Consider the following 25,983-nt stretch of genomic DNA (forward strand, 5'->3'; position numbering starts at 1 on the left):
GGCTTTTAGTTGTCTTAATCTATAGTAATCTAATAAAATTGAATGTGTTTAGTTAAAGTGTAATGCAAATTCTAGAGAAAAGCCAAAATAAAGCTCACTGATGAATACCCCTAAAGAAAAAAGCTACTGATCTGCTATTTATTAGTATTCCAGGAAAAAACTTTTTTTTATATCAACTGGCTCCAGAAAGGTAAACAGATTTGTAAATTACTTCTATTAAAATATCTTAATCCGTCAAAGAATTATCAGCTGCTGAAGTTGAGTTGGTCTTTTCTGTCTTGCAACAGTGCTCTCTGCTGACATCTCTGCTTGTCTCGGGAACTGCACAGAGTAGAAGAGGTTTGCTATGGGGATTTGCTTCTACTCTGGACAGTTCCCGAGACACCTGTCATCAGAGAGCACTCAGACAGAAAAGAACAACTTCAGCAGCTCATAAGTACTGAAAGGATTATGATTTTTTAATAGAAGTAGTTTACAAATCTGTTTAACTTTCTGGCACCAGTTGATAAAAAAAAAAAAAGTTTTCCACGGGCGTACCCTTTTAAGGTTTGAACATTGATTGCATATAGACAAAAAGATTAGTTCTGAAGGGGATCTCTTCCAAAATCAGTCGACTAAAATTTAGATAGATTTGTTAAAGTTTTAGCAGCCATTATAACTTAGTTTTTAGTTAGATTTAGTCTTGTTTTAGTTTCTGAAAAAGCAGTATTGACTGACTGAATATTCTAATGGATGGGGACTTTATAGTAAAATTTAGTGTGAATGCTAGGCTTAGGGAGTGTAATTATAAGGCTGAGGGGGGATAAATCCTTACCAAGGGTTGTGTAATTATAAAGCGCTAACAACACCCCCACCCTAGCATTGGTAGCCTATTTTGCTTTTAAAATCATTTTTGTCTCAAAAAATGATGCAATCATAACCAGTAGAACTCTGCAATAACCATGAGAACGTCTAGACTGAAATTCAGAATGAAGGTGATAGAGCCAATGAGTCTATGTTTTAAGTAAGCTTTCGCTTAAATACATTTGCTTCCAGTTTGACTGTATGCCCACTTCTGACTTTTACATAAACTGTGACGCATAGCCCAAGTATTCCAGTAAGAACGTTCAACAATAGTCATCAGCTTATTGTAAAATGTGGTAAGGGTGCTATATAAAGGGTTTTTCCCACAGATTGAATTTTATCACCTATCTGCACGATAGGTCATGATGTCTACTTGCTCCACTGCTGGGATGGCAAAAATCAATAGAACAAGGTGTCCCCCATTCCTCTCCAATGCACGACTGCAATGAAGAATTTCAATGGAACTCTCAAGCAGTTTGGTGTGTAGGTTTTTTTCGATCAAGAAATCTATAAAAACATTCAAATGTAAATATGCTTCTATACAAAATAAGTGCTTACAGGTATTTTTTTCTATAAAACAGGACAAATGTTATCATTTTTACAATGAGGTCCATTAATACAAGACAAAGCAGGAAACATTCTAAAGTTGGTCAAATACATTGAAAAAGTTTTAGTCTTTTAACCAACCACTCAATATTTCCTTTTATTTAGAACTGTACAAGCAGGGATACTTTGACCAATTGTAATGATTACTCAGGGCATGTTTGATGTCAGTATACATATAAAAAAAACATAAAAGAAATAAATAAGCATCTGCCCTAAATCTGGCTTGTTGTTTTTATGATTGAATTGGAACAATAGATAAATGAAAAAAAAGGCATTAGGTTCCTTCTGCACTCTATTCATTACTGGGGCACGTATAACAGTTGGCACTAGGGGACTGCTAACTGAGGGAATGGCAGCTAAATACAGTTTGTGTCAATTTGATGGTGCGTGATCCACAAGGAATTCTTGATGGGCCTAGATTTATCAAAACGTGTGCAGAGAAACAGTGGAGTAGTTAGCCATTGCAACCAATCAGATCCCTTCTTTTATTTTTACAATGACCTGTGGAAATTAAAGCTGGAGTCTGATTGGTGGCTGTAAAATTTACTTTTTAACATGATGTACCCTTCCAGCTTTTTGGGAACAGAAAGCAATAACCATTCTGAGAGCCACATAATGGTGTTTTTTCCATTTTTAGTCAGAAAATCAGGGGGCTGTGTGGTGACTTGCAGGCACTACTGTGACCTCACACTTCCTTGTTCACACTGGTGTGGTGCTGTGCGGTGTCCGTCACTGCCGTGGCGCCGTGTCTGCGGGGGGGTGCGGCCCATAGACTGGTTTGAGTGGCATTGGGGCCGCTCTGCCGGTGGGTCGTTCCCCCCCTGTGGGCATTGGTGTCGCGGCGGTGGTGGTCGCCGCTCGGTGCTGCGCCATTTTATGCTAGGGACGTTAGGGACCCACTCTAAATAGGTGGCCTTGACGTGGCGAGTGGGCTTGTACTTTTTGATCAAAAATGTATACTAACAACCTGTTAGTTTTTGATATTATGCTGAGAAGCAATCAGATCATTATACAAGATTGTAGATGTGCACCATGTCTGTTTTTCTACCCGAATTCGATCTCACACTTCCATTGTGCAACTTGTGGTGCAGATTGCACACTGTACACATTTTGGTGGATTAACTCTTTGAATATCTAAGCTTTATCAAAAGATATCTGAGGTTATAAACCCTACAGATCATTTTCAGTAAACTGTATGAAAAAATAACCAAAGCAACTTAATGCACTAAGTTTTCATAAAAATAAAAAAAACATTTACAATGTAAAATCCCCCTCCTATTACAAGAAGAATGGCCAGCTGTTGAAACTCTAGAAGTTTCTAAATGTCTCATCTCCCTTAGCTTCTGAGAGGCTTGTTGAGTAAAACCAAACAAATAAAACAAGCAATCCAGCATGTATAAAAAGTCTGAAAGTTCACACTGGAAGACATTTTCCAGCAAACTGACGTTCAGCCATACTATGGAAAATATACATCATCTTATATCATTTGCATCTGAGGTGTAGCCACAACAGAACAATGTGTACATCATGCCCCCATTTACTTCTTGAATTGATTCTTGATAAAATTGCAGGACAGTGCTGCCAGGAAACTCTCTGACATCAGTACCCTTAGTAAGTGTTACTTCTCACCCTATAGTGCTCCGACCTGCTTAATAAGGTCTTTCATGCCACTGCAGCTTTGGAAGGTGTGCTATAGAGTCCTAGCGCCATGTTCACACCGTACATGTCTACTCTTTCTGCGGAATCTGCTCGGAAATGCAGTGCTGTCTATGGAGATGGCTCATTTCAAAAGCAGTCCTAGCGTCGGTGCCTGCTATAGGGCACCGACGCTAGGACTGGCAGGCACCGACGCTAGGACTGCTTGGAAATGAGCCATCTCCATAGACAGCACTGCATTTCCGAGGAATTTTCCAGGCAGACATTCCGACATGTGACCATAGCCTAAAAGAGCAGACTCTGTCCCATTCTGTATGTTTGCTGTGTATGGAAAACATTATATAGTTTCTACCTACTAGCTCAGGGACGAATGAAAAATAGAGTTAGAACCTGCAGTGGAAGAATATGGTGAAAAATGCCCTACAAGATGTCACGATGCCGGCTGGCAGGAGGTGGATCCTCTGTGCCAGAGAGGGATTGCGTGGACCGTGCTAGTGGACCGGTTCTAAGACACTACTGGTTTTCACCAGAGCCCGCCGCAAAGCGGGATGGTCTTGCTGCGGCGGTAGTGACCAGGTCGTATCCACTAGCAACGGCTCACCTCTCTGGCTGCTGAAGATACAAGGGAGTAGGCAGAAGCAAAGTCGGACGTAGCAGAAGGTCGGGGGCAGGCGGCAAGGTTCGTAGTCAGGGGTGATAGCAGAAGTTCTGGTACACAGGCTTTAAACACACAAAACGCTTTCACTAGGCACAAGGGCAACAAGATCCGGCAAGGAAGTGCATGGGAGGAGGATAGATATAGTCAGGGACCAGGTGGAAGCCAATTAAGCTAATTGGGCCAGGCACCAATCATTGGTGCACTGGCCCTTTAAGTCTCAGGGAGCTGGCGCGCGCGCGCCCTAGAGAGCGGAGCCGCGCGCGCCAGCACATGACAGCAGGGGACGGGAACGGGTAAGTGACCTGGGATGCGATTCGCGAGCGGGCGCGTCCCGCTGTGCGAATCGCATCCCCAACGGCCATGACAGAGCAGCGCTCCCGGTCAGCGGGACTGACCGGGGAGCTGCAGGGAGAAAGACGCCGTGAGCGCTCCGGGGAGGAGCGGGGACCCGGAGCGCTAGGCGTAACAGTACCCCCCCCCTTAGGTCTCCCCTTCTCTTTATCCGGTAACTGCCTCCCCTGGGATGAGGACACCGGGAAAGGATGGAGGGATTCCTCAACGGCAGGCAGAACAGCAGGAGTAGGAATGGGGAGAGAGGGCAGAGGGCGAGACCTGGCACGGGGCAGTGTGACACCAGGACGAGGGCCATGCGGGGACACAGGGGCTTGCCTGATGGGACTGGGAGGGGGGGAGAGGCATTTCTTGTGGCAGGCAGAGTCCTTAATGACCTTAGGGGGACCGGATACAGAAGGAACCACAGGGTCAGGCGAGACCGATCCACTTGCATGGCCTCCTCGGCGGGAGGCCTAGGCGCAGATTGCAGTGGAGACTGTGGGAGAGGTGTCCAGAGATCTAAGTCTTTTTCCTGGCGGAGCTCTTGATGCCTCTCAGAAAAACGCATGTCAATGCGAGTGGCTAGATGAATGAGTTCATGCAGGTTAGCAGGAGTCTCTCGTGCGGCCAGAACATCTTTAATGTTGCTGGATAGGCCTTTTTTAAAGGTCGCGCAGAGAGCCTCATTATTCCAGGATAGTTCAGAGGCAAGAGTACGGAATTGTATGGCGTACTCGCCAACGGAGGAATTACCCTGGACCAGGTTCAGCAGGGCAGTCTCAGCAGAAGAGGCTCGGGCAGGTTCCTCAAAGACACTTCGAATTTCCGAGAAGAAGGAGTGTACAGAGGCAGTGACGGGGTCATTGCGGTCCCAGAGCGGTGTGGCCCATGACAGAGCTTTTCCAGACAGAAGGCTGACTACGAAAGCCACCTTAGACCTTTCAGTAGGAAACTGGTCTGACATCATCTCCATGTGCAGGGAACATTGCGAAAGAAAGCCACGGCAAAACTTAGAGTCCCCATTAAATTTGTCCGGCAAGGACAGGCGGAGGCTAGGAGTGGCCACTCGCTGCGGAAGGGGTGCAGGAGCTGGCGGAGGAGATGGTTGTTGCTGCTGTAGCTGTGACTGTACTTGCTGTAGTTGTGACTGGAGTTGCTGTGTCATGGTGGTCAAGTACGACAGCTGGTGATCTTGTTGGGCGATCTGACGAGCTTGCTGGGCGACCAGCGTAGGGAGGTCAGCGACAACTGGCAGAGGAACTTCAGCGGGATCCATGGCCGGATCTACTGTCACGATGCCGGCTGGCAGGAGGTGGATCCTCTGTGCCAGAGAGGGATTGCGTGGACCGTGCTAGTGGACCGGTTCTAAGACACTACTGGTTTTCACCAGAGCCCGCCGCAAAGCGGGATGGTCTTGCTGCGGCGGTAGTGACCAGGTCGTATCCACTAGCAACGGCTCACCTCTCTGGCTGCTGAAGATAGGCGAGGTACAAGGGAGTAGGCAGAAGCAAAGTCGGACGTAGCAGAAGGTCGGGGGCAGGCGGCAAGGTTCGTAGTCAGGGGTGATAGCAGAAGTTCTGGTACACAGGCTTTAAACACACAAAACGCTTTCACTAGGCACAAGGGCAACAAGATCCGGCAAGGAAGTGCATGGGAGGAGGATAGATATAGTCAGGGACCAGGTGGAAGCCAATTAAGCTAATTGGGCCAGGCACCAATCATTGGTGCACTGGCCCTTTAAGTCTCAGGGAGCTGGCGCGCGCGCGCCCTAGAGAGCGGAGCCGCGCGCGCCAGCACATGACAGCAGGGGACGGGAACGGGTAAGTGACCTGGGATGCGATTCGCGAGCGGGCGCGTCCCGCTGTGCGAATCGCATCCCCAACGGCCATGACAGAGCAGCGCTCCCGGTCAGCGGGACTGACCGGGGAGCTGCAGGGAGAAAGACGCCGTGAGCGCTCCGGGGAGGAGCGGGGACCCGGAGCGCTAGGCGTAACACAAGAGTTACATACTGGCAAGAAACGGTGGTTTTTCACTTGGATGGAAGTGCCACAGATACACAAAGGCACGAACAAGTATCTCTGATTTAAGCTGACTTAAGGTGATCAAGACAAATAATAAATGTAGTCATGGTTGACAATACATCTTCAACATTTTATATACTAAAATGCAAAATATATTCTGTATAAAATAGAATATAAAAAACTCTCTTCAGACTAGAAGAAAGGAAATGATCCTGCAACCTTTCCAGCATCTGCAGACTGGTACAACCAGTTTTTACACTTGAAAGAACTGGAAAAAATCCAAGCTTTCCAGTGAATATTAAAGAACAATTTGAACAATCCAAAATTTTCTTCAACATATAAAAGTTACCCCCCAATAGTTAACTAGCTGTTCACCAACAAAGCTATTCATTGAAACCCAAATACTTCATGAAACTGGATAAAAGGTTAAATTCAATAAAGTATTCCAGCCCTATAAAATGTATTCCCTATCCACTAGCAATCAGAAAAAAATATCCCTGGATCAAAAACCCTTGTCCAGTATCTAGAAGAGACTATAAACTGTCATATTTTTACTCTCCAGAAAAGCATTCAGGCCCCTTTTGAGTTCAATATATATATATATATATATATATATATATATATATATATCTTACTTTAGGGAGCATGAGGTGTGTTTACCGCATGCTACCACGTGCTGAACAAAGCAGAAGAGCAGATAGGAAATAAATATAGCAGGTGATAGTCTGCAGTAAAATTACATGTTCTTTAACACTGGAGTGCTATGGGAGGGGAGTGAGCACTGTAGGAGGACTGTAATAAAGAGCAGAGAGAAAGCAATGTATTCTGGGCACTCCATAACTGCTTAACCCCTTAAGGACTCAGGGTTTTTCAGTTATTGCACTTTCGTTTTTTCCTCCTTACCTTTTAAAAATCATAACCCTTTCAATTTTCCACCTAAAAATCCATATGATGGCTTATTTTTTGCATCACCAATTCTACTTTGCAGTGACATTAGTCATTTTACCCAAAAATTCACGGCGAAACAGAAAAAAAACCATAATTGTGCGACAAAATAGAAGAAAAAACGCCATTTTGTAACTTTTGGGGGCTTCCGTTTCTACGCAGTGCATATTTCGGTAAAAAATTACACCTTATCATTATTCTGTAGGTCCATACGGTTAAAATGATACCCTACTTATATAGGTTTGATTTTGTCGTACTTCTGGAAAAAATCATAACTACATGCAGGAAAATATATACGTTTAAAAATGTCCTCTTCTGACCCCTATAACTTTTTTTTCCCCACGTACAGGGCGGTATGAGGACTAATTTTCTGCGCCGTTATCTGAAGTTTTTATCAGTACAATTTTTGTTTTGATCAGACTTTTTGATCACTTTTTATTCATTTTTAATGGTATAAAAAGTGACCAAAAATACGCTTTTTTGGACTTTGGAATTTTTTTTGTGCGTACGCCATTGACCGTGCGGTTTAATTAATGATATATTTTTTATAGTTCGGACATTTACGCACATGGCGATACCACATATGTTTATATATATTTTTTATTTACACTGTTTTATTTTTTTTATGGGAAAAGGGGGGGATTCAAACTTTTATTAGGGAAGGGGTTAAATGACCTTTATTAACACTTTTTTTAAACTTTTTTTTGCAGTGTTATAGCTCCCATAGGGACCTATAACACTGCACACACTGATCTCTCATGCTGATCACTGGCGTGTATTAATACGTGTATTATCGGCGCTTGACTGCTCCTGCCTGGATCTCAGGCATGGAGCAGTCATTCGTCGATCGGACACCAAGGAGGCAGGTAAGGGCCTTCCCTGTGTCCTGTAAGCTGTTCGGGACGCCGCTATTTCTCCGAACAGCCCGACTGACTAGCCGGGATAGTTTCACTTTCAGTTTAGAAGCGGCGGTCAGCTTTGACCGCCGCTTCTAAAGGGTTAATACCGCACATTGCCGCGATCGACGATGTGTGTTATTAGCCGCGGGTCTGTCCCGGCCGTTGATGAGCGCCTGGACCGACGTAACGTGATGCGGGGTCGCAGCGCGACCGCACTTCATATCGCGGGAGCCGTCGCAGGACGTAAATATACACGTCCTGCGTCGTTAAGGGGTTAAAGGGGTACCCCCCTGGAAAAAAAATTTCGTTTTTTTAAATCAACTGGTGCCAGAAAGTTAAACAGATTTGTAAATTACTTCTATTTAAAAATCGTAATTCTTCCAGTATTTATCAGCTGCTGTATGCTCCGCAGGAAGCTCTTTTCTTTTAGAATTTCCTTTCTGTCTGACCACAGTGCTCTTTGCTGACACATCTGTTAGTTTTAGGAACTGTCCAGAGCAGGAGAGGTTTGCTATGGGGATTTTCTCCTACTCTGGACAGTTTCTAAAATGGACAGAGGTGTAAGCAGAGAGCACTGTGGTCAGACAGAAAGGAGATAGAAAAAAATAATAATAACTTCCTCTGGAACATACAGCAGCTGTTAAGTACTGGAGGGGGTTACGATTTTTTAATATATGTAATTTACAAGTCTGTTTAACTTTCTGGCAGCAGTTGATAAAAAATGTTTTTTTTCCAGTGGAGTACCCCTTTAACCTGGAAGTGCAACCAGGAAGTACAAGACTTAGATGCCCAAAAAGAAATAGATTTGTGTTGGTTTTAGAACAAGGGCAATGCTGTATGCTTCTGCAGATTTTTTTTTTTATCCCCTTTAGGGTCTATTCAAACGTACAGTATCCTCTGCAATTTGAAGCTGGATTCAGTAATTTAGTTTACATTTAACTCTGCAACTTCAAATCCTGTGCATCAAATATGTGCAGGATACTGTATGTGTAAATACACCCTTAATATTAGACTATACCCTTAGGCCATGTTTAGGTATGGCAGACGTCTTGTGTATTTTCTTGCAAATCAAAAATGTACTCCTAAGTTCAAATGTAGCTATGATTTGAGGAAAATGCTGCAAATTTCCAAACTGGAGCATACCTAAAATATGGCTGGATTTTCTCTCATCCCATCTGAAATTTATACCAGTGCATCTCAAACTGTTAGGTGGCTTTACTGGCATGGCTCCGGCCAAGAGCCAAGTGACTTGTTCCAAGTCACTCTGAATGTCACAATATATAAGACGCACCCAATTTTAAAGGAGGAAAATCTAGAAAAAAGATTCTGAACCAAATACAATGTATAGGACATTGATGTTCAACCTGCGGACCTGCAGATGTTGCAAAACTACAACTCCCAGCATGCCCGGTCCCTGCAGCATAGATGGACAAAGATGGACGGCCGGACAAGCTCCCCCTTCCTTCCCACCGAGGGGAGTAGAAAACAAAAGGGGGGTTTGGATGATGACGAAGGCCTCCAGATGTTTCAAAACTACAACTCCCAGAATGCCCGGACATGGCTGTCCGGGCATGCCGGGAGTTGTAGTCTTGCAACATCTGGAGGTCCGCAGGTTGAAGACCACTGGTATAGGAGGTAATACTCACATGTCCCCGCCGCTCCAGACCCGTCACCGCTGCCCTGGATGTCGCCCTCCATCACTGTCGCCGCGTCCCCGGGGTGTCCCCGTCGCTCCGGAACGTCTCTGCTGCCCGGGATCCTCGTTCTCCGTCGCCGCCATCACGTCGCTACGCATGCAGCTCCTATTGGATGACGGGATGGTGTGCGCGACATGATGACGACGAAGGAGAGTGCCGGCCATGCAGGGGATCCCGGCACGGAGCAGTCATTTGCCGATCGGACACCGAGGAGGCAGGTAGGGTCCCTCCCGGTGTCCTGTAAGCTGTTCGGAATGCCGCAATTTCACCGCGGCGATCCCGATCAGCCCGACTGAACAGCCGGGTTAGTGTCACTTTCGCTACAGACGCGGTGGTCAACTTTGATCGCCGCGTCTGAAGGGTTAATACAGGGCATCACCGCGATCGGTGGTGTCCTGTATTAGTCGCGGGTCCCGGCCGTTGATGGCCGCAGGGACCGCCGCGATATGACAGGGTTTAAATGCAGGCAAAATGTGTATTTGCCGTATAAGACGCACCAACTTCCCCACCCCCCCAGTTTTGGGGAAGAAAAAGTGCATCTTATACGGTGAAAAATACGGTATGTAATGCAGCACAGTACTGTAGTCTTTAGAAGGGGTGATTTTTTTTATTTGTTTAAGATGAATCATTAATTTATATAACAAAATAATTAATCATTACTAAATGTAGCTCTGTATTGTAAAACAATTTCAACTGTACATGTGTAGTTGATGAATAGTATGCAGCAAACAATTCAGAAGTCTTGTGTCCTTCAACAGATCAACAAACCTACATAAGGAGAATCCATGAAGCATATCATCAGTAAGGCAGTGTGTAAACTTCACGCTGTACAATCCAGGACACATACGTTGTTTGGCCTGGGAAAAGCCGGCCTCTCATTGCTCACAATTTGAGTGAAACATGAATTAAGATGACAAGATCCATCCTGTTAAACGGCTCCCTAAAAATCTCATGCTTTCCTCCGCAGACGTCTTACAGGTGTTGTGGACTTATCATGGTCTAGCAAACATCCATGTTTGACCACTGTGAAAGCTGACACAGACCTGTAGTGAAATTCAACTACGAGGAGACATCAATTATTACGGATACAGAGATCTATAGTCTAAGGAAAAATGCTGGCTATTAAGTTAACAAGGGAGTATATAGTATATATATATATATATATATATATATATATATATATATATATATATATCTAAAATCATATGCTACAATTTGCATAGAATAGAATAGAATAGAAACATAGGGGAGATTTATCAAAACCTGTCCAGTGGAAAAGTTGCCCAGTTGCCCATAGCAACCAATCAGATCGCGTCTTTCATTTTTAACAAGGCCTCTGCAAAATGAAAGAACCAGTCTGATTGGTTGCTATGGGTAACTGGGCAATTCCGTTTCACAGGTTTTGATAAATCTCCCCTATAGAGTATAACAAATCGTGATAGCAAAACTTGCTTAAATAAAGTACTATCTAGTTTTGTCTAATATTTCATGTATTACCCTCAATAAAATGAAATGCTTTACTATTTTAATTAAGGTCCAATTTCTATTTAAAACAGAACATTTTATTTATTTATTTAACTAGTGAAACTAGTTGTGGAATGGAAAATGAAGACTGTTTAAATATTTTTTTTCTAGATCTTGGAATATAGCCAGCAAGGTAAATGTTAAATGTTTTCTATCAGGTTGCAGAAGCATTGTCCAGGGTGATGTATACAGGGCGTCCCTAAAGAAATGTTGGTGTTGAGACCATTTTCTTTGATGGTCATCTATTGGTAAGACATACCTCACCATGTCGATTGACCAATAAATGCACCAAATGGAAAGGCTGGGTGAAGCACTTCCTACGTGGACCCAACATTATATGAAAGAATGTGCTTAAATTGACAAAAATGTACAGTTACTGCATCGGGTTAATCTGAATCTTGTAAAGTGCGGTGGAAATCACACTGGAGATGAAATTTATAAAAAAAAATATGCATATTGACTATGTCCAGACTCCTCTAGTCTAAACCAGATATCATAATATACAAATGCAATATATTAGAAATCATGAAAATATTAGATTTGGGATGTGTAACTACAGCAAGTATGCAGATACATAAAAAAATCTATTGGTCCTGGTGTAAAGCACAACAAAATATATATATTGATTATACATATATATATTATTGTTCAAAACATTTTTATTAGGTGTAAATATCATTACCATATATACTCGAGCATAAACCGAGTTTTTCAGCACGATTTTTCGTGCTGAAAACGCCCCCTTCGGCTTATACTCGAGTGAACAGCAAATATGTTCCTGGCTTTAGCTGTGAGGAGATGGTCCTGGCCGTCCATCTCCGCCTGTCAATCCCTTGAACCAGTGGTCCTCCAGATGTTGGAAAACTACAACTTCCAGCATGCCCGGGCAGCCATCGGCTGTCCGGGCATGCTGAGAGTTGTAGTTTTGAAACATCTGGAGGTCCGCAGGTTGAAGACCACCGGGCCTTCGTCATCATCCAGACCCCCCTTATGTTTTGTACTCACCTCCCCTCGGTGGGAAGGAAGGGTGAGCTGTTCCGGGCCATCTATGCTGCAGGGACTGTCCGGTGGGGAGGGTTAGTCGTTCCGGGCTGCCCATCTTCACCGGGAGGCTCTCTTCTCCGCTCCGGGCCTGGCCCCGGACTAGTGACGTTGCCTAGACGACGACGCGCAGGGATGTCCGTGCGCAGCAGACACTGCGCGGTGGCGTCAAGGCAGCATCACTAGTCCGGGGCCAGCCCGGAGAAGAGGACCTCCCGGTGAAGATGGACAGCCTGGAACGACTAACCCTCCCCACCGGACGGTCCCTGCAGCATAGATGGACAAAGATGGACGGCTGGACCAGCTCACCCTTCCTTCCCACTGAGGGGAGGGGAGTAGAAAACGAAAGGGGGGTCTGGATGATGACGAAGGCCTCCAGATGTTTCAAAACTACAACTCCCAGCATGCCCGGACAGCCAATGGCTGTCCGGGCATGCTGGGAGTTGTGGTTTTGCAACATCTGGAGGTCTGCAGGTTGAAGACCACTGAGGGATTGAAAGGCGGTGATCATGAAGGGGGGGGGGCGGTGATGATGACGGGGGTGATGATGACAGGGTGATGATGACGGGGGTGATAATTAAGGGGGTCTGGATGATGACATGGGGGGGGGTGATGAATTTCCCACCCTAGGCTTATAGTCGAGTCAATAACTTTTCCTGGGTTTTTGGGGTGAAATTAGGGGCCTCGGCTTATACTCAAGTATATACGGTAATATACTTTTTGTTCTATTGTGAAAAAGCTTTATATGTATTTCCTGCAGGAAAAAAAGAGCAGTGGGGTCCAGGATCAGGTCAGAATGGTGGCAGCAGTGATTGGTGCAGGTAAATATGTTGTCTTTTTTATTTTCACTGCACCCCGAGGCTTAAAAAAATAAAATAAAAACCTTTCTTGTGCAGAAAACCCCTTTAGGCCCACTCATCTGCCTGATAAACAGGCAGATGAGTGGGCCTACAAATCGTAGTGCAGAATTTCTACAGATGACATAACAAGGAAGTGCTCATATAATATCCATTTGGATAAGACATTATCATGGCAACTAGTGAACAAGTTACACTGGGTGACAGTGAGGAACCCTAAAGGTCAGTGTATGGGCATATAACTGTAATAATAACATGTTTAGCACAACCAATGGCAACCCCCATTCATACAGTTGTTGATTTTATCACATAACTATTTAATTTCAAGCAGAAATTAGCACCTACAACCTATTTTGGCCAGAAATACAGTTTTTATCCTACGCCCATGTATGACTTGGCACGAGGTACTTTCTTGGAGCCCAAAGGCAAGAACACAATTATTCTAGCATCAGGAAAAAAAGAAAAAACAAAACTGGTCATTTTGAATGTGAAGGTAAAAACCAGTTATTATGTAAGAGTGCATACAATGATATCTACCATGGGATCAAAATATTAAATAATCCTAATATAATCTTAATTGTTTTAAATGTGCATTTACTGTAATTGCTTGCATAAGGTGTAAAACCTGAAAGTGCTAGGGAGTCTGTAAGATTATATGCAGGCTAAATGGGGGATCTCCACCCACTGTAAGAGTATTTACAATTTCACAATGTTTCCATCTCTATGCGACATCAAGGGCCAATATAAGTAGTGTTCACATTCAGCTAATTCCATGCTTCTAATAGAGTGTAATAAAGCCGTAGTATGGTTGCTCAACCAGTCCCCTATTCTAGCAATTTTGCCACGGCTATAACATGATCCATTACCTCTGTGGAGATATGGTATTTGCTAAAATCCCTATTAACACATGATAGGAGAGGATAGCAACAATGCATTATTAGATTAAAGGGGTACTCCGGTAGAAACCTTTTTTTTTTTTTTTTATAAATCAACTGGTGCCAGAAAGTTAAACAGATTTGTAAATTACTTCTATTAAAAAATCTTAATCCTTCCAGTACTTATTAGTTGCTGAATTCTACAGAGGAAATTCTTTTCTTTTTTGGAACACAGGGTTCTCTGCTGAATCACAAGCACAGTGCTCTCTGCTGACACCTCTGTCCATTTTAGGAACTGTCCAGAGCCACATATGTTTGCTATGGGGATTTTCTCCTACTCTGGACAGTTCTTAAAATGGACAGAGATGTCAGCAGAGAGCACTATGCTCGTGATGTCAGCAGAGAGCTCTGTGTTCCAAAGAGAAAATAATTTCCTCTGTAGTGTTCAGCAGCTAATAAGTAGTGGAAGGATTTTGATTTTTTAATAGAAGTAATTTACAAATCTGTTTAACTTTCTGGCACCAGTTGATGCTCAGGATTTGTAACTGCAGATTAGAAGCTGTGCTCAGTCATTTAGTTTACATTGAAATCTGCAGCAGAAAATCCTGTGCATCAAATAATGTACATCATGTACGTGCGAACGTGTGAACGTACCCTAAAGGGGTATTCTAGGGGGAAAACATTTTCAAATCAACTAGTGCTGGAAAGTTATACAAATTTGTAAATTACTTCTATATAAAAATCTTAAGCCTTCCAGTACATCCAGCATACTCCAGTGAAAGTTGTGTAGTTCTTCCCAGTCTGACCACAGTGCTCTCTGTTGACACCTCTGTCCATGTCAGGAACTGTCCAGAGCAGGAGAGGTTTGCTTTGGGCATTCTCTTCTACTATGACAGTTCCTGACATGGACAGAGGTGTCAGCAGAGAGCACTGTGGTCAGACTGGAAGGAACTACACAACTTTTAAAATAGAAGTAATTTACCAATCTGTTTAACTTTCGGGCACCAGAAACATTTGTTTTCCACCAGAGTACCCCTTTAAGCATTCTAGAAATGACCCTCTTAACCAAAGCATGTATACATATGTCAAGTCTTTAGTCTCAAATCCAAGCAGTTACAGTGACTCACCTGATCTGAACTGCCTGTATGGTTATATTTACTGTAAACCCCTCAATAGAAACCGAACAAAGCAAACAGTTTTAACCCTTTCCTACCATAGCCTGCATTTAATATGATCCCACAAACATGATGGCCAGTGAACCTGGGTCAAGCATTTTTAAATCCTTATGTCTAGTGATAAACAGTTACCATTTATCCTGGCAAATTATTTCAGACAAGGTAAATATAAAGTAGTTGAGTACTGTTCGTGTTGGCTTCATAGTTTGTTGTTAATCTTTTCTCTCATGGTTTTACCATACATGCCCTACTTATGCATCCTGGAAGATTGTTTGAAGCCTGTATTTATCTTAAACAGACTTGCTATAAAAAATGATAGAAAGTACATTGTAATAAGGTGAGAGTATTCTATATCTATCTATTTTTGTGTGTTGCTAAGCATCCAATCGGAAGGAAACCCCCACAACATTCTGCTTTATATACTAAGTCTAATAACAGACACAGAATTTTTCTAAAAAAACAAAAAACAAAACAAAACATCATGGAGTTGAAAAATGAGGCGACAGGTATTGTGGCAGGTTTTTTTTCAGTAACGCTAACAAAGAAAGATAGGCGTATATAGATCAAAATATATAAATTTTATTGAACATAACGGCATCACAAAAACACACATTTAACCCCTTAACGAAGCAGGACGTAAATGTACGTCCTGGTGATGTGGTACTTAACGCACCAGGATATACATTTAAGTCCTGAGCATAACCGCGGGCATCGGAGCGATGCTGGCATCATGCGCGGTAGGTCCCGGCTGTGGATCGCAGCCAGGGACCCGCCGGTAATGGCGGACACCCGCGATCCCGCGGATGTCCGCCATTTACCCCTCAGATGCCGTGATCAATACAGATCACGGCATCTGCAGCATCGCGGTCACTTAACAGGATGATCGGATCGCCCGCAGCGCTGCCGCGGCGATCCGATCATCCTGCACGGCAGACGGAGGTCCCCTCACCTGCCTCCGCTGCCTTCCGGGAGTCTTCTGCTCTGATCTGCCTTCTCGCAGATCAGAGCAGAAGATGACCGATAACCCTGATCAGTGCTATGTTCTATACATAGCACTGAACAGGATTAGCAATCCAATGGTTGCTATAAATAGTCTCCTATGGGGACTATAAGAGTGTAAAAATAAATGTAAAAAAAAGTTTAAAAAAATTGAAATTTTTGAAATGACCCTCTTAAAAAAAGCATGTATGCATATGTCAAGTCTTTAGTCTCAAATCCAAGCAGTTACAGTGACTCACCTGATCTGAACTGTCTGTATGGTTATATTTACTGTAAACCCCTCAATAAAAACCGAACAAAGCAAACAGTTTTAACCCTTTCCTGTAAACCTTTCCTGACCGCCGCTTCTAAAGTGAAAGTGACCCGGCTGCTCAGTCGGGCTGTTCGGGACCGCCGCGGTGAAATTGCGGCGTTCCAAACAGCTTGCAGGACACCGGGAGGGCCCTTACCTGCCTCCTCGGTGTCCGATCAGCGAATGACTGCTCCGTGCCTGAGATCCAGGCAGGAGCAGTCAAGCGCCGATAACACTGATCACAGGCGTGTTAATACACGCCTGTGATCTGTGTAAAAGATCAGTGTGTGAAGTGTTATAGGTCCCTATGGGACCTATAACACTGCAAAAAAAAAAAGTAAAAAAAAAGTGTTAATAAAGGTCCTTTAACCCCTTCCCTTTAACCCCCCTTTTCCCATAAAAAAATAAAACAGTGTAAAAAAAAAATGAAAATAAACATATGTGGTATCGCCACGTGCGTAAATGTCCGAACTATAAAAATATATCATTAATTAAACTGCACGGTCAATGGCGTATGCGCAAAAAAATTCAAAAAGTAAAAAAAAGAGCATTTTTGGTCACTTTTTATACCATTAAAAAATGAATAAAAAGTGATCAAAAAGTCAGATCAAAACAAAAATCATACCGATAAAAACTTCAGATCACGGCGCAAAAAATGAGTCCTCATACCGCCCTGTAACTGGAAAAATAAAAAAGTTATAGGGGTCTGAAGATGACATTTTTAAACTTATACATTTTCCTGCATGTAGTTATGATTTTTTCCAGAAGTACGACAATATCCAACCTATATAAGTAGGGTAACATTTTAACCGTATGGACCTACAGAATAATTATAAGGTGTCATTTTTACCGAAATATGCACTGCGTAGAAACGGAAGCCCCCAAAAGTTACAAAATGGCGTTTTATCTTCGATTTTGTCGCACAATGATTTTTTTTTACGTTTCGCCGTGCATTTTTGGGTAAAATGACTAATGTCACTGCAAAGTAGAATTGGCAACACAAAAAATAAGCCATAATATGGATTTTTAGGTGGAAAATTTAAAGGGTTATGATTTTTAAAAGGTAAGGAGGAAAAAACGAAAGTGCAAAAACTGAAAAACCCTGAGTCCTTAAGGGGTTAAAACCATTTAAAGGGGTATTCCAGGAAAATCTTTTTTATATATATCAACTGGCTCCAGAAAGTTAAACAGATTTGTAAATGACTTCTATTAAAAAATATTAATCCTTTCAGTACTTATGAGCTTCTGAAGTTAAGGTTGTTCTTTTCTGTCTAAGTCCTCTCTGATGACACCTGTCTCGGGAAACGCCCAGTTTAGAAGCAAATCCCCATAGCAAACCTCTTCTAAACTGGGCGTTTCCCTTGACAGGTGTCATCAGAATTTACAAATCTGTTTAACTTTCTGGAGCCAGTTGATATATATAAAAAAGTTTTTCCCTGGAATACTCCTTTAAGAAAACATGATGACAGAAACAAAACTGCAAAGGTGCAGAATAGGATGTCTACTTGGTAAATAAATACTGTCACGACTCGGCTGGCTGGAGGTGGATCCTCTGTGCCAGAGAGGGATTGGCGTGGACCGTGTTGGTGGACCGGTTCTAAGTTGCTACTGTTATTCACCAGAGCCCGCCGCAAAGCGGGATGGTCTTGCAGCGGCGGTAGCAACCAGGTCGTATCCACCAGCAACGGCTCAACCTCTCTGACTGCTGAAGATAGGCGCGGTACAAGGGAGTAGACAAGAGCAAGGTCGGACGTAGCAGAAGGTCAGGGCAGGCAGCAAGGATCGTAGTCAGGGGCAACGGCAGGAGGTCTGGAACACAGGCTAGGAACACACAAGGGAATGCTTTCACTGGCACAATGGCAACAAGATCCGGCGAGGGAGTGCAGAGGAAGTGAGGTATAAGTAGGGAGTGCACAGGTGAACACACTGATTAAGCCTGCTGCGCCAATCAGTGGCGCAATGGCCCTTTAAATTGCAGAGACCCGGCGCGCGTGCGCCCTAAGGAGCGGGGCCGCGCGCGCCGGGACAAGACAGACGGGGAACGAGTCAGGTACGGGAGCCGGGATGCGCATCGCGAGCGGGCGCCTCCCGAATCGCATCCCGGCTGAGAGAGATATTGCAGCGCACCCGGTCAGCAGGTCTGACCGGGGCGCTGCGAATGCGAGGATGCTGCGAGCGCTCCGGGGAGGAGCGGGGACCCGGAGCGCTCGGCGTAACAGTACCCCCCCCCCCCCTTGGGTCTCCCCCTCTTCTTGGAGCCTGAGAACCTGAGGATAAGACTTTTGTCTAGGATGTTGTCCTCAGGTTCCCAGGATCTCTCTTCTGGGCCACAGCCTTCCCAATCCACCCAAAAAAATGTTTTCCTCTGACCGTCTTGGAGGCCAGAATCTCCTTCACGGAGAAGACGTCAGAAGAACCGGAAACAGGAGTGGGAGAAACAAGTTTGGGAGAGAAGCGGTTAATGATGAGTGGTTTAAGGAGAGACATGGAAGGCATTGGGAATACGAAGAGAAGGAGGAAGAAGGAGTTTGTAAGAGACAGGGTTAATCTGGCACAAGACTTTGAAAGGACCAAGATAGCGTGGTCCCAGTTTGTAACTGGGGACACGAAAGCGGACATATTTAGCGGAGAGCCATACCTTGTCTCCGGGAGCAAAAATGGGGGGAGTTCTTCTTTTCTTATCGGCAAATCTTTTCATCCGGGATGAAGCCTGTAAAAGAGAATTTTGGGTCTCTTTCCATATGGTGGAAAGATCACGAGTCACTTCATCCACAGCGGGCAAACCAGAGGGCAAGGGAGTAGGGAGGGGGGGAAGAGGGTGACGGCCGTACACCACGAAAAATGGGGACTTAGCAGAATATTCGGAGACTCTGAAGTTGTATGAGAATTCGGCCCATGGTAGAAGATCTGCCCAGTCATCCTGGCGGGAGGAAACAAAATGCCGTAAATAGTCACCCAGGACCTGATTAATTCTTTCTACTTGCCCATTGGATTGGGGATGATAAGTTTAATTTGATCTTGAGCTGTTTACAGAGGGCCCTCCAGAATTTAGACACGAATTGGACGCCTCTATCCGAGACGATATGCGTGGGCAAACCGTGAAGGCGAAAAATGTGTACAAAAAATTGCTTTGCCAACTGAGGCGCTGAAGGAAGACCAGGAAGAGTAATAAAATGTGCCATCTTGGAAAATCGATCAACGACCACCCAAACAACTGTGTTGCCATGGGATGAGGGCAAGTCTGTAATAAAGTTCATACCAATCTGTGACCAAGGCTGTTCGGGGACAGGCAGAGGATGAAGGAGGCCAGCAGGCTTCTGGCGAGGAGTCTTATCCCGGGCACAGACAGTACAGGCCCGCACAAAATCAACAACATCCGTCTCCAGAGTCGGCCACCAATAAAAACGAGAGATGAGTTGCAAGGATATTTTGATGCCCGCATGGCCTGCGAGGTGGGAGGAGTGTCCCCATTTGAGAATCCCGAGACGCTGGCGTGGAGAAACGAAGGTCTTCCCTGGAGGAGTTTGCCTGATGGAGGCTGGAGAAGTGGAGATCAGACAGTCAGGAGGAATGATGTGTTGCAGAGAGACCTCTACTTCAGAGGCATCAGAAGAACGAGAGAGGGCATCGGCCCTAATGTTCTTGTCAGCAGGGCGAAAATGAATTTCAAAGTTAAAACGGGCAAAGAACAACGACCACCTGGCCTGGCGAAGGTTCAGTCGTTGGGCAGACTGGAGATAGGAGAGATTCTTGTGATCAGTGTATATGATAACTGGAAATTTTGATCCCTCCAGCAGGTGCCTCCATTCCTCAAGCGCCAACTTAATGGCCAGTAGTTCTCGATCCCCGATGGAGTAGTTTCTCTCCGCCGGAGAGAAGGTCCTAGAAAAAAACCCACAAGTAACAGCATGCCCGGAAGAATTTTTTTGTAGAAGGACAGCTCCAGATCCCACTGAAGAGGGATCTACCTCCAATAGGAAGGGTTTAGATGGGTCAGGTCTGGAGAGCACGGGAGCAGAAGAAAAGGCAGACTTGAGATGTTTAAATGCGTCTTCCGCTTGGGGAGACCAGGACTTGGGATTGGCATTTTTCTTGGTTAAAGCCACGATAGGAGCCACAATAGTGGAAAAGTGTGGAATAAATTGTCTGTAATAATTGTCGAACCCCAAAAAACGTTGGATAGCACGGAGTCCGGAGGGGCGTGGCCAATCTAAGACGGCAGAGAGTTTATCTGGGTCCATTTGTAGTCCCTGGCCAGAGACCAAGTATCCTAGGAAAGGAAGAGATTGACATTCAAAGAGACATTTCTCCATTTTGGCATAAAGATGATTGTCCCGAAGTCTCTGAAGAACCATGCGGACATGCTGGCGGTGTTCTTCTAAGTTGGCAGAAAAAATCAGAATATCGTCCAGATAAACCACAACACAGGAATATAGGAGATCACGAAAAATTTCATTAACAAAGTCTTGGAAGACAGCTGGGGCGTTGCACAGGCCAAGGGGCATGACCAGATACTCAAAGTGTCCATCTCTGGTGTTAAATGCAGTCTTCCATTCGTCCCCCTCCCTGATGCGGATGAGATTATAAGCACCTCTTAAGTCCAGTTTGGTAAAGATGTGGGCACCTTGTAGGCGATCAAAGAGTTCCGAGATAAGAGGTAAGGGGTAGAGTTTTTTTACCGTGATTTTATTAAGTCCGCGGTAATCAATGCAAGGACGTAGGGAGCCATCTTTTTTGGACGCAAAAAAAAATCCAGCTCCGGCAGGAGAGGAGGACTTGCGGATAAACCCCTTTTTTAAATTCTCCTGGATGTACTCTGATATGGCAAGAGTCTCTGGAGCAGACAGAGGATAGATTCTGCCCCGGGGTGGAGTAGTACCCGGGAGGAGGTCAATAGGACAGTCATAAGGCCTGTGAGGAGGTAAAGTCTCAGCTTGCTTTTTGCAAAAAACGTCAGCATAGTTCATATAAGCCTTAGGAAGACCGGATACAGGGGGAACCACAGGGTCACGGCAGGGAGTACTGGGAACCGGTTTAAGACAGTCCTTGTGACAAGAAGTACCCCAGTTCTTGATTTCTCCTGTGGACCAATCAAGGGTTGGGGAATGGCGTTGAAGCCACGGTAATTCAAGAAGAATTTCAGAAGTGCAGTTGGAGAGGACCAAAAATTAAATTTTTTCGTGATGAGGTCCGATGCACATTAGGAGAGGTTCCGTGCGGTAACGCACGGTACAGTCCAATCTTTCATTGTTAACAGAATTGATGTAGAGGGGTCTGGCGAGACTGGTCACCGGGATGTTGAACCTGTTGATGAGAGAGGCCAAAATAAAATTTCCTGCAGATCCGGAATCCAAGAAGGCCATAGCAGAGAAGGAGAAGGTAGAGGAAGATATCCGCACAGGCACAGTAAGGCGTGGAGAAGCAGAGTTGACATCAAGAACTGTCTCACTTTTGTGCGGAGTCAGCGTACGTCTTTCCAGGCGGGGAGGACGGATAGGACAATCCTTCAAGAAGTGTTCGGTACCGGCACAGTACAGGCACAGATTCTCCATGCGGCGTCGTGTCCTCTCTTGAGGTGTCAAGCGAGACCGGTCAACTTGCATAGCCTCCACGGCGGAAGGCACAGGAACGGATTGCAGAGGACCAGAGGAGAGAGGATCCGGGGAGAGAAACCGCCTCGTGCGAACAAAGTCCATATCCTGGCGGAGCTCCTGACGCCTTTCGGAAAAACGCATGTCAATGCGGGTGGCAAGATGAATAAGTTCATGCAGGTTAGCAGGAATTTCTCGTGCGGCCAGCACATCTTTAATGTTGCTGGATAGGCCTTTTTTAAAGGTCGCGCAGAGGGCCTCATTATTCCAGGATAATTCGGAGGCAAGAGTACGGAATTGGATGGCGTACTCGCCAACAGAAGAATTCCCCTGGACCAGGTTCAGCAGGGCAGTCTCAGCAGAAGAGGCTCGGGCAGGTTCCTCAAAGACACTTCGAATCTCCGTGAAGAAGGAGTGTACAGAGGCAGTGACAGGGTCATTGCGGTCCCAGAGCGGTGTGGCCCATGACAGAGCTTTCCCAGACAGAAGGCTGACTACGAAAGCCACCTTAGACCTTTCAGTAGGAAACTGGTCCGACATCATCTCCAAGTGCAGGGAACATTGCGAAAGAAAGCCACGGCAAAACTTAGAGTCCCCATCAAATTTATCCGGCAAGTTTAATCGTAGGCCGGAAGCGGCCACTCGCTGCGGAGGAGGTGCAGGAGCTGGCAGAGGAGATTGTTGCTGGAGCTGTGGTAATAGCTGCTGTAGCATCACGGTCAGTTGAGACAGCTGGTGGCCTTGTTGCGCTATCTGTTGCGACTGCTGGGCGACCACCGTGGTGAGGTCGGCGACAACTGGCAGTGGGACTTCAGCGGGATCCATGGCCGGATCTACTGTCACGACTCGGCTGGCTGGAGGTGGATCCTCTGTGCCAGAGAGGGATTGGCGTGGACCGTGTTGGTGGACCGGTACTAAGTTGCTACTGGTATTCACCAGAGCCCGCCGCAAAGCGGGATGGTCTTGCAGCGGCGGTAGCAACCAGGTCGTATCCACCAGCAACGGCTCAACCTCTCTGACTGCTGAAGATAGGCGCGGTACAAGGGAGTAGACAAGAGCAAGGTCGGACGTAGCAGAAGGTCAGGGCAGGCAGCAAGGATCGTAGTCAGGGGCAACGGCAGGAGGTCTGGAACACAGGCTAGGAACACACAAGTGAACGCTTTCACTGGCACAATGGCAACAAGATCCGGCGAGGGAGTGCAGGGGAAGTGAGGTATAAGTAGGGAGTGCACAGGTGAACACACTGATTAAGCCTGCTGCGCCAATCAGTGGCGCAGTGGCCCTTTAAATTGCAGAGACCCGGCGCGCGCGCGCGCGCCCTAAGGAGCGGGGCCGCGCGCGCCGGGACAAGACAGACGGGGAACGAGTCAGGTACGGGAGCCGGGATGCGCATCGCGAGCGGGCGCCTCCCGCATCGCATCCCGGCTGAGAGAGATATTGCAGCGCACCCGGTCAGCAGGTCTGACCGGGGCGCTGCGAATGCGAGGATGCTGCGAGCGCTCCGGGGAGGAGCGGGGACCCGGAGCGCTCGACGTAACAAATACACATACAATACACCCGACGTTTCGCGTTAATAGCTTCTTCCGGGGTGTTACGCCCCGGAAGAAGCTATTAACGCGAAACGGCGGGTGGTGTCGGAGGTCCTACTGTTCTTTCACTAGGTGATACTTGTATACCCCCCCTTTTACTGCATTATATGTATACTTTTTCTACCCTTAACTGCAGCATTAGTGGGCTTACAATTTATATAGGATACGTTGCATGTTGGTTCAGCGTACATATGTGTATTTATTTACCAAGTAGACCTCCTATTCTGTACCTTTGCAGTTTTGTTTCTGTTATCATGTTTTCTTAAATGGTTTTAAATGTGTGTTTTTGTGATGCAGTTATGTTCAATAAAATTTATATATTTTGATCTATATACGCCTATCTTTCTTTGTTAGCATTAATCTCAATGAGTAGGATCTTACACTCTAGGCACTTCTTGTAAGTATAAACTATGTTTTTTTTTCAGGCCAAATACAAATCAAACAACAAACAAAAGTCGTGTCTGTTCTTAGCCGGATGGGGAAATGGAGAAATACAGAAAAAAAAATTAATAATGACATAACACAACCATACAAATGTTGACAAAAAAAACATTATGGATCAAGAAAGAGTTGTTATTTCCAATGAAACTTTATACGTGAGAATGATGACACACGTGATTATAATATTAGAAGGAAAGATTACATCTATTGGAGAAAACTGTACAACTGAAAGTAGGCTTTACTACCCTGTTGGGCCGCCTTTAGCCTGGATACAGAACTAGATACATTGGACATGGAGCCTGTATGCATTCACGTCCAATGTATCTAGTTCTGTATTCAGGCTAAAGGCGGCCCAACAGGGTAGTTAGTAAAGCATGAGGTACATTTATCCCCAAATGTTGCAGATGGGCCTAAAGATCCTGCAACACTCATAGATTGCTGAACCTGGCTTGTCAAATGATCGCCTGGTGATAAATCTGGTGACGGGGTAAGCAAGTAAGTGTTGCAATCTAGACATTCCTGGGAATTCCTTGCTGTGTGTGGGCAAGCATTATTTTTCTTATTATTATTATTAAGCACATTTGCATTTCCCCCCTTGCATTTTAATAGCCATAACCCAGCTGATTTTACCACAAAATTTACAGTGAAACATTATATATATATATACATACCGTATTTATCGGGGTATACCACGCACCGGCCTATAACACGCACCCTCATTTTACCAAGGATATTTGGGCAATAAAAGTTTTTTACCCAAATATCCTTGGTAAAATGAGGGTGCATGTGTGTGCATGCGTATACCCCGATACACTGTTTCTGACCTCGCAGAGGCCCCCAGGAAAGGCAGGGGGAGAGAGGCCGTCGTTGCCCGCCTCTCTCCCCCTGCCTTTCCTGGGGTCTAGAGCCCTGCTGCCGCCGCTTCTCTCCCCCTAGCTATCGGCGCCACTGCCCCTTCTCTCCCCCTGGCTATCAGTGCCGCTGCCCCATTGCCGGCGCCGATAGCAAGGGGGAGAGAAGCGGCGCCAGCAATGGGGCAGATGCGCTGCGAGACGCAATGACGAGTGACGTCACTCGTCATTGCGCTGCGCAGCGCATAGCAACGACGCAGGGGACCCCACACCGGAGACCAGAAGCAGCGTGGACCCGACCCCGGCAACAGGTAATTATACAACCGGGGATGGGGGAGGCAACGGGGCAGCGGCGCCGGCAATGGGTGCGGCTGCCCCTTCTCTCCCCCTGGCTATCGGCGCCGCCGCCCCATTGGCACCGATAGCCAGGGGGAGAGAAGGGGCAGCGGTGCCGATAGCCAGGGGGAGAGAAGCGGTGGCAGCAGGGCTCTAGACCCCAGGACAGGCAGGGGCAGAGAAGCCGGCAGCGACGGCAGGTCTCTGCACCTGCAAAAGCCGCTGCAGTTCATTGATTTAAAGCGCCCGCTTTAAATAATTGAACTGCAGCGGCTTATCGGCATATAACACGCAGATAGACTTTAGGCTAAAAATTTTAGCCTAAAAAATGTGTGTTACACGCCGATAAATACGGTATATATATATCTTTATTTGTGTTGCAAAATAGAAAACTCCCCCTCAATTTTTATAACTCTTGAGGGTTTTCTTTCTATGCAGTACCCTTTTCTGAACCTCTTAAACTTTTTTTTTCCCCATATATAGGGCTATATGAGGGCTACTTTTTTTGTATTCTCTAGTTTCTATTGGTACTATTTTTTTTTTATTTTAGATGGGACTTTTTGATCGCTTTTTAAACATTTTTTTCTGGTATCTGAAGTAAACAAAAATCTGCAATTATGGTGCATGGTATTTTTTACATTTATGCTATTCATATTCACCATGTGGGATCATAAACATTATACTCTAAAGGGGTATTCCACTGTAAATATCTAATCCCCTATCCAAAGGATAAGATAGTAGTTCGCGAGGGCCC

The 25,983-nt window shown here is 45.3% G+C and overlaps 1 protein-coding gene across 6 annotated transcripts in view; it reads right to left on the minus strand.

Annotated features, from left to right (window-relative positions):
* Window positions 1–25,983, minus strand: part of AHI1 (Abelson helper integration site 1) — a 248,488-nt gene that overhangs the window by 59,556 nt on the left and 162,949 nt on the right. The window contains exons 20-21 of one of the 6 annotated variants that reach the window (XR_008891361.1): window positions 15,263–15,433; window positions 10,584–10,717 (exon numbers count right to left, since the gene is read on the minus strand). The exons of 3 other annotated variants lie outside the window; for them this stretch is intronic. Coding sequence is in view for 2 of the 3 variants with exons in the window: in XM_056566602.1 (XP_056422577.1) it covers window positions 15,378–15,433 (56 nt within the window). In the remaining variant the exon portion in view is untranslated. 2 more of the 6 variants (XM_056566603.1, XM_056566602.1) reach the window with 2 other exon arrangements.

This window comes from Hyla sarda, chromosome 3 (assembly GCF_029499605.1).
Source record: "Hyla sarda isolate aHylSar1 chromosome 3, aHylSar1.hap1, whole genome shotgun sequence".
Classification (NCBI taxonomy): Eukaryota; Metazoa; Chordata; class Amphibia; order Anura; family Hylidae; genus Hyla; species Hyla sarda.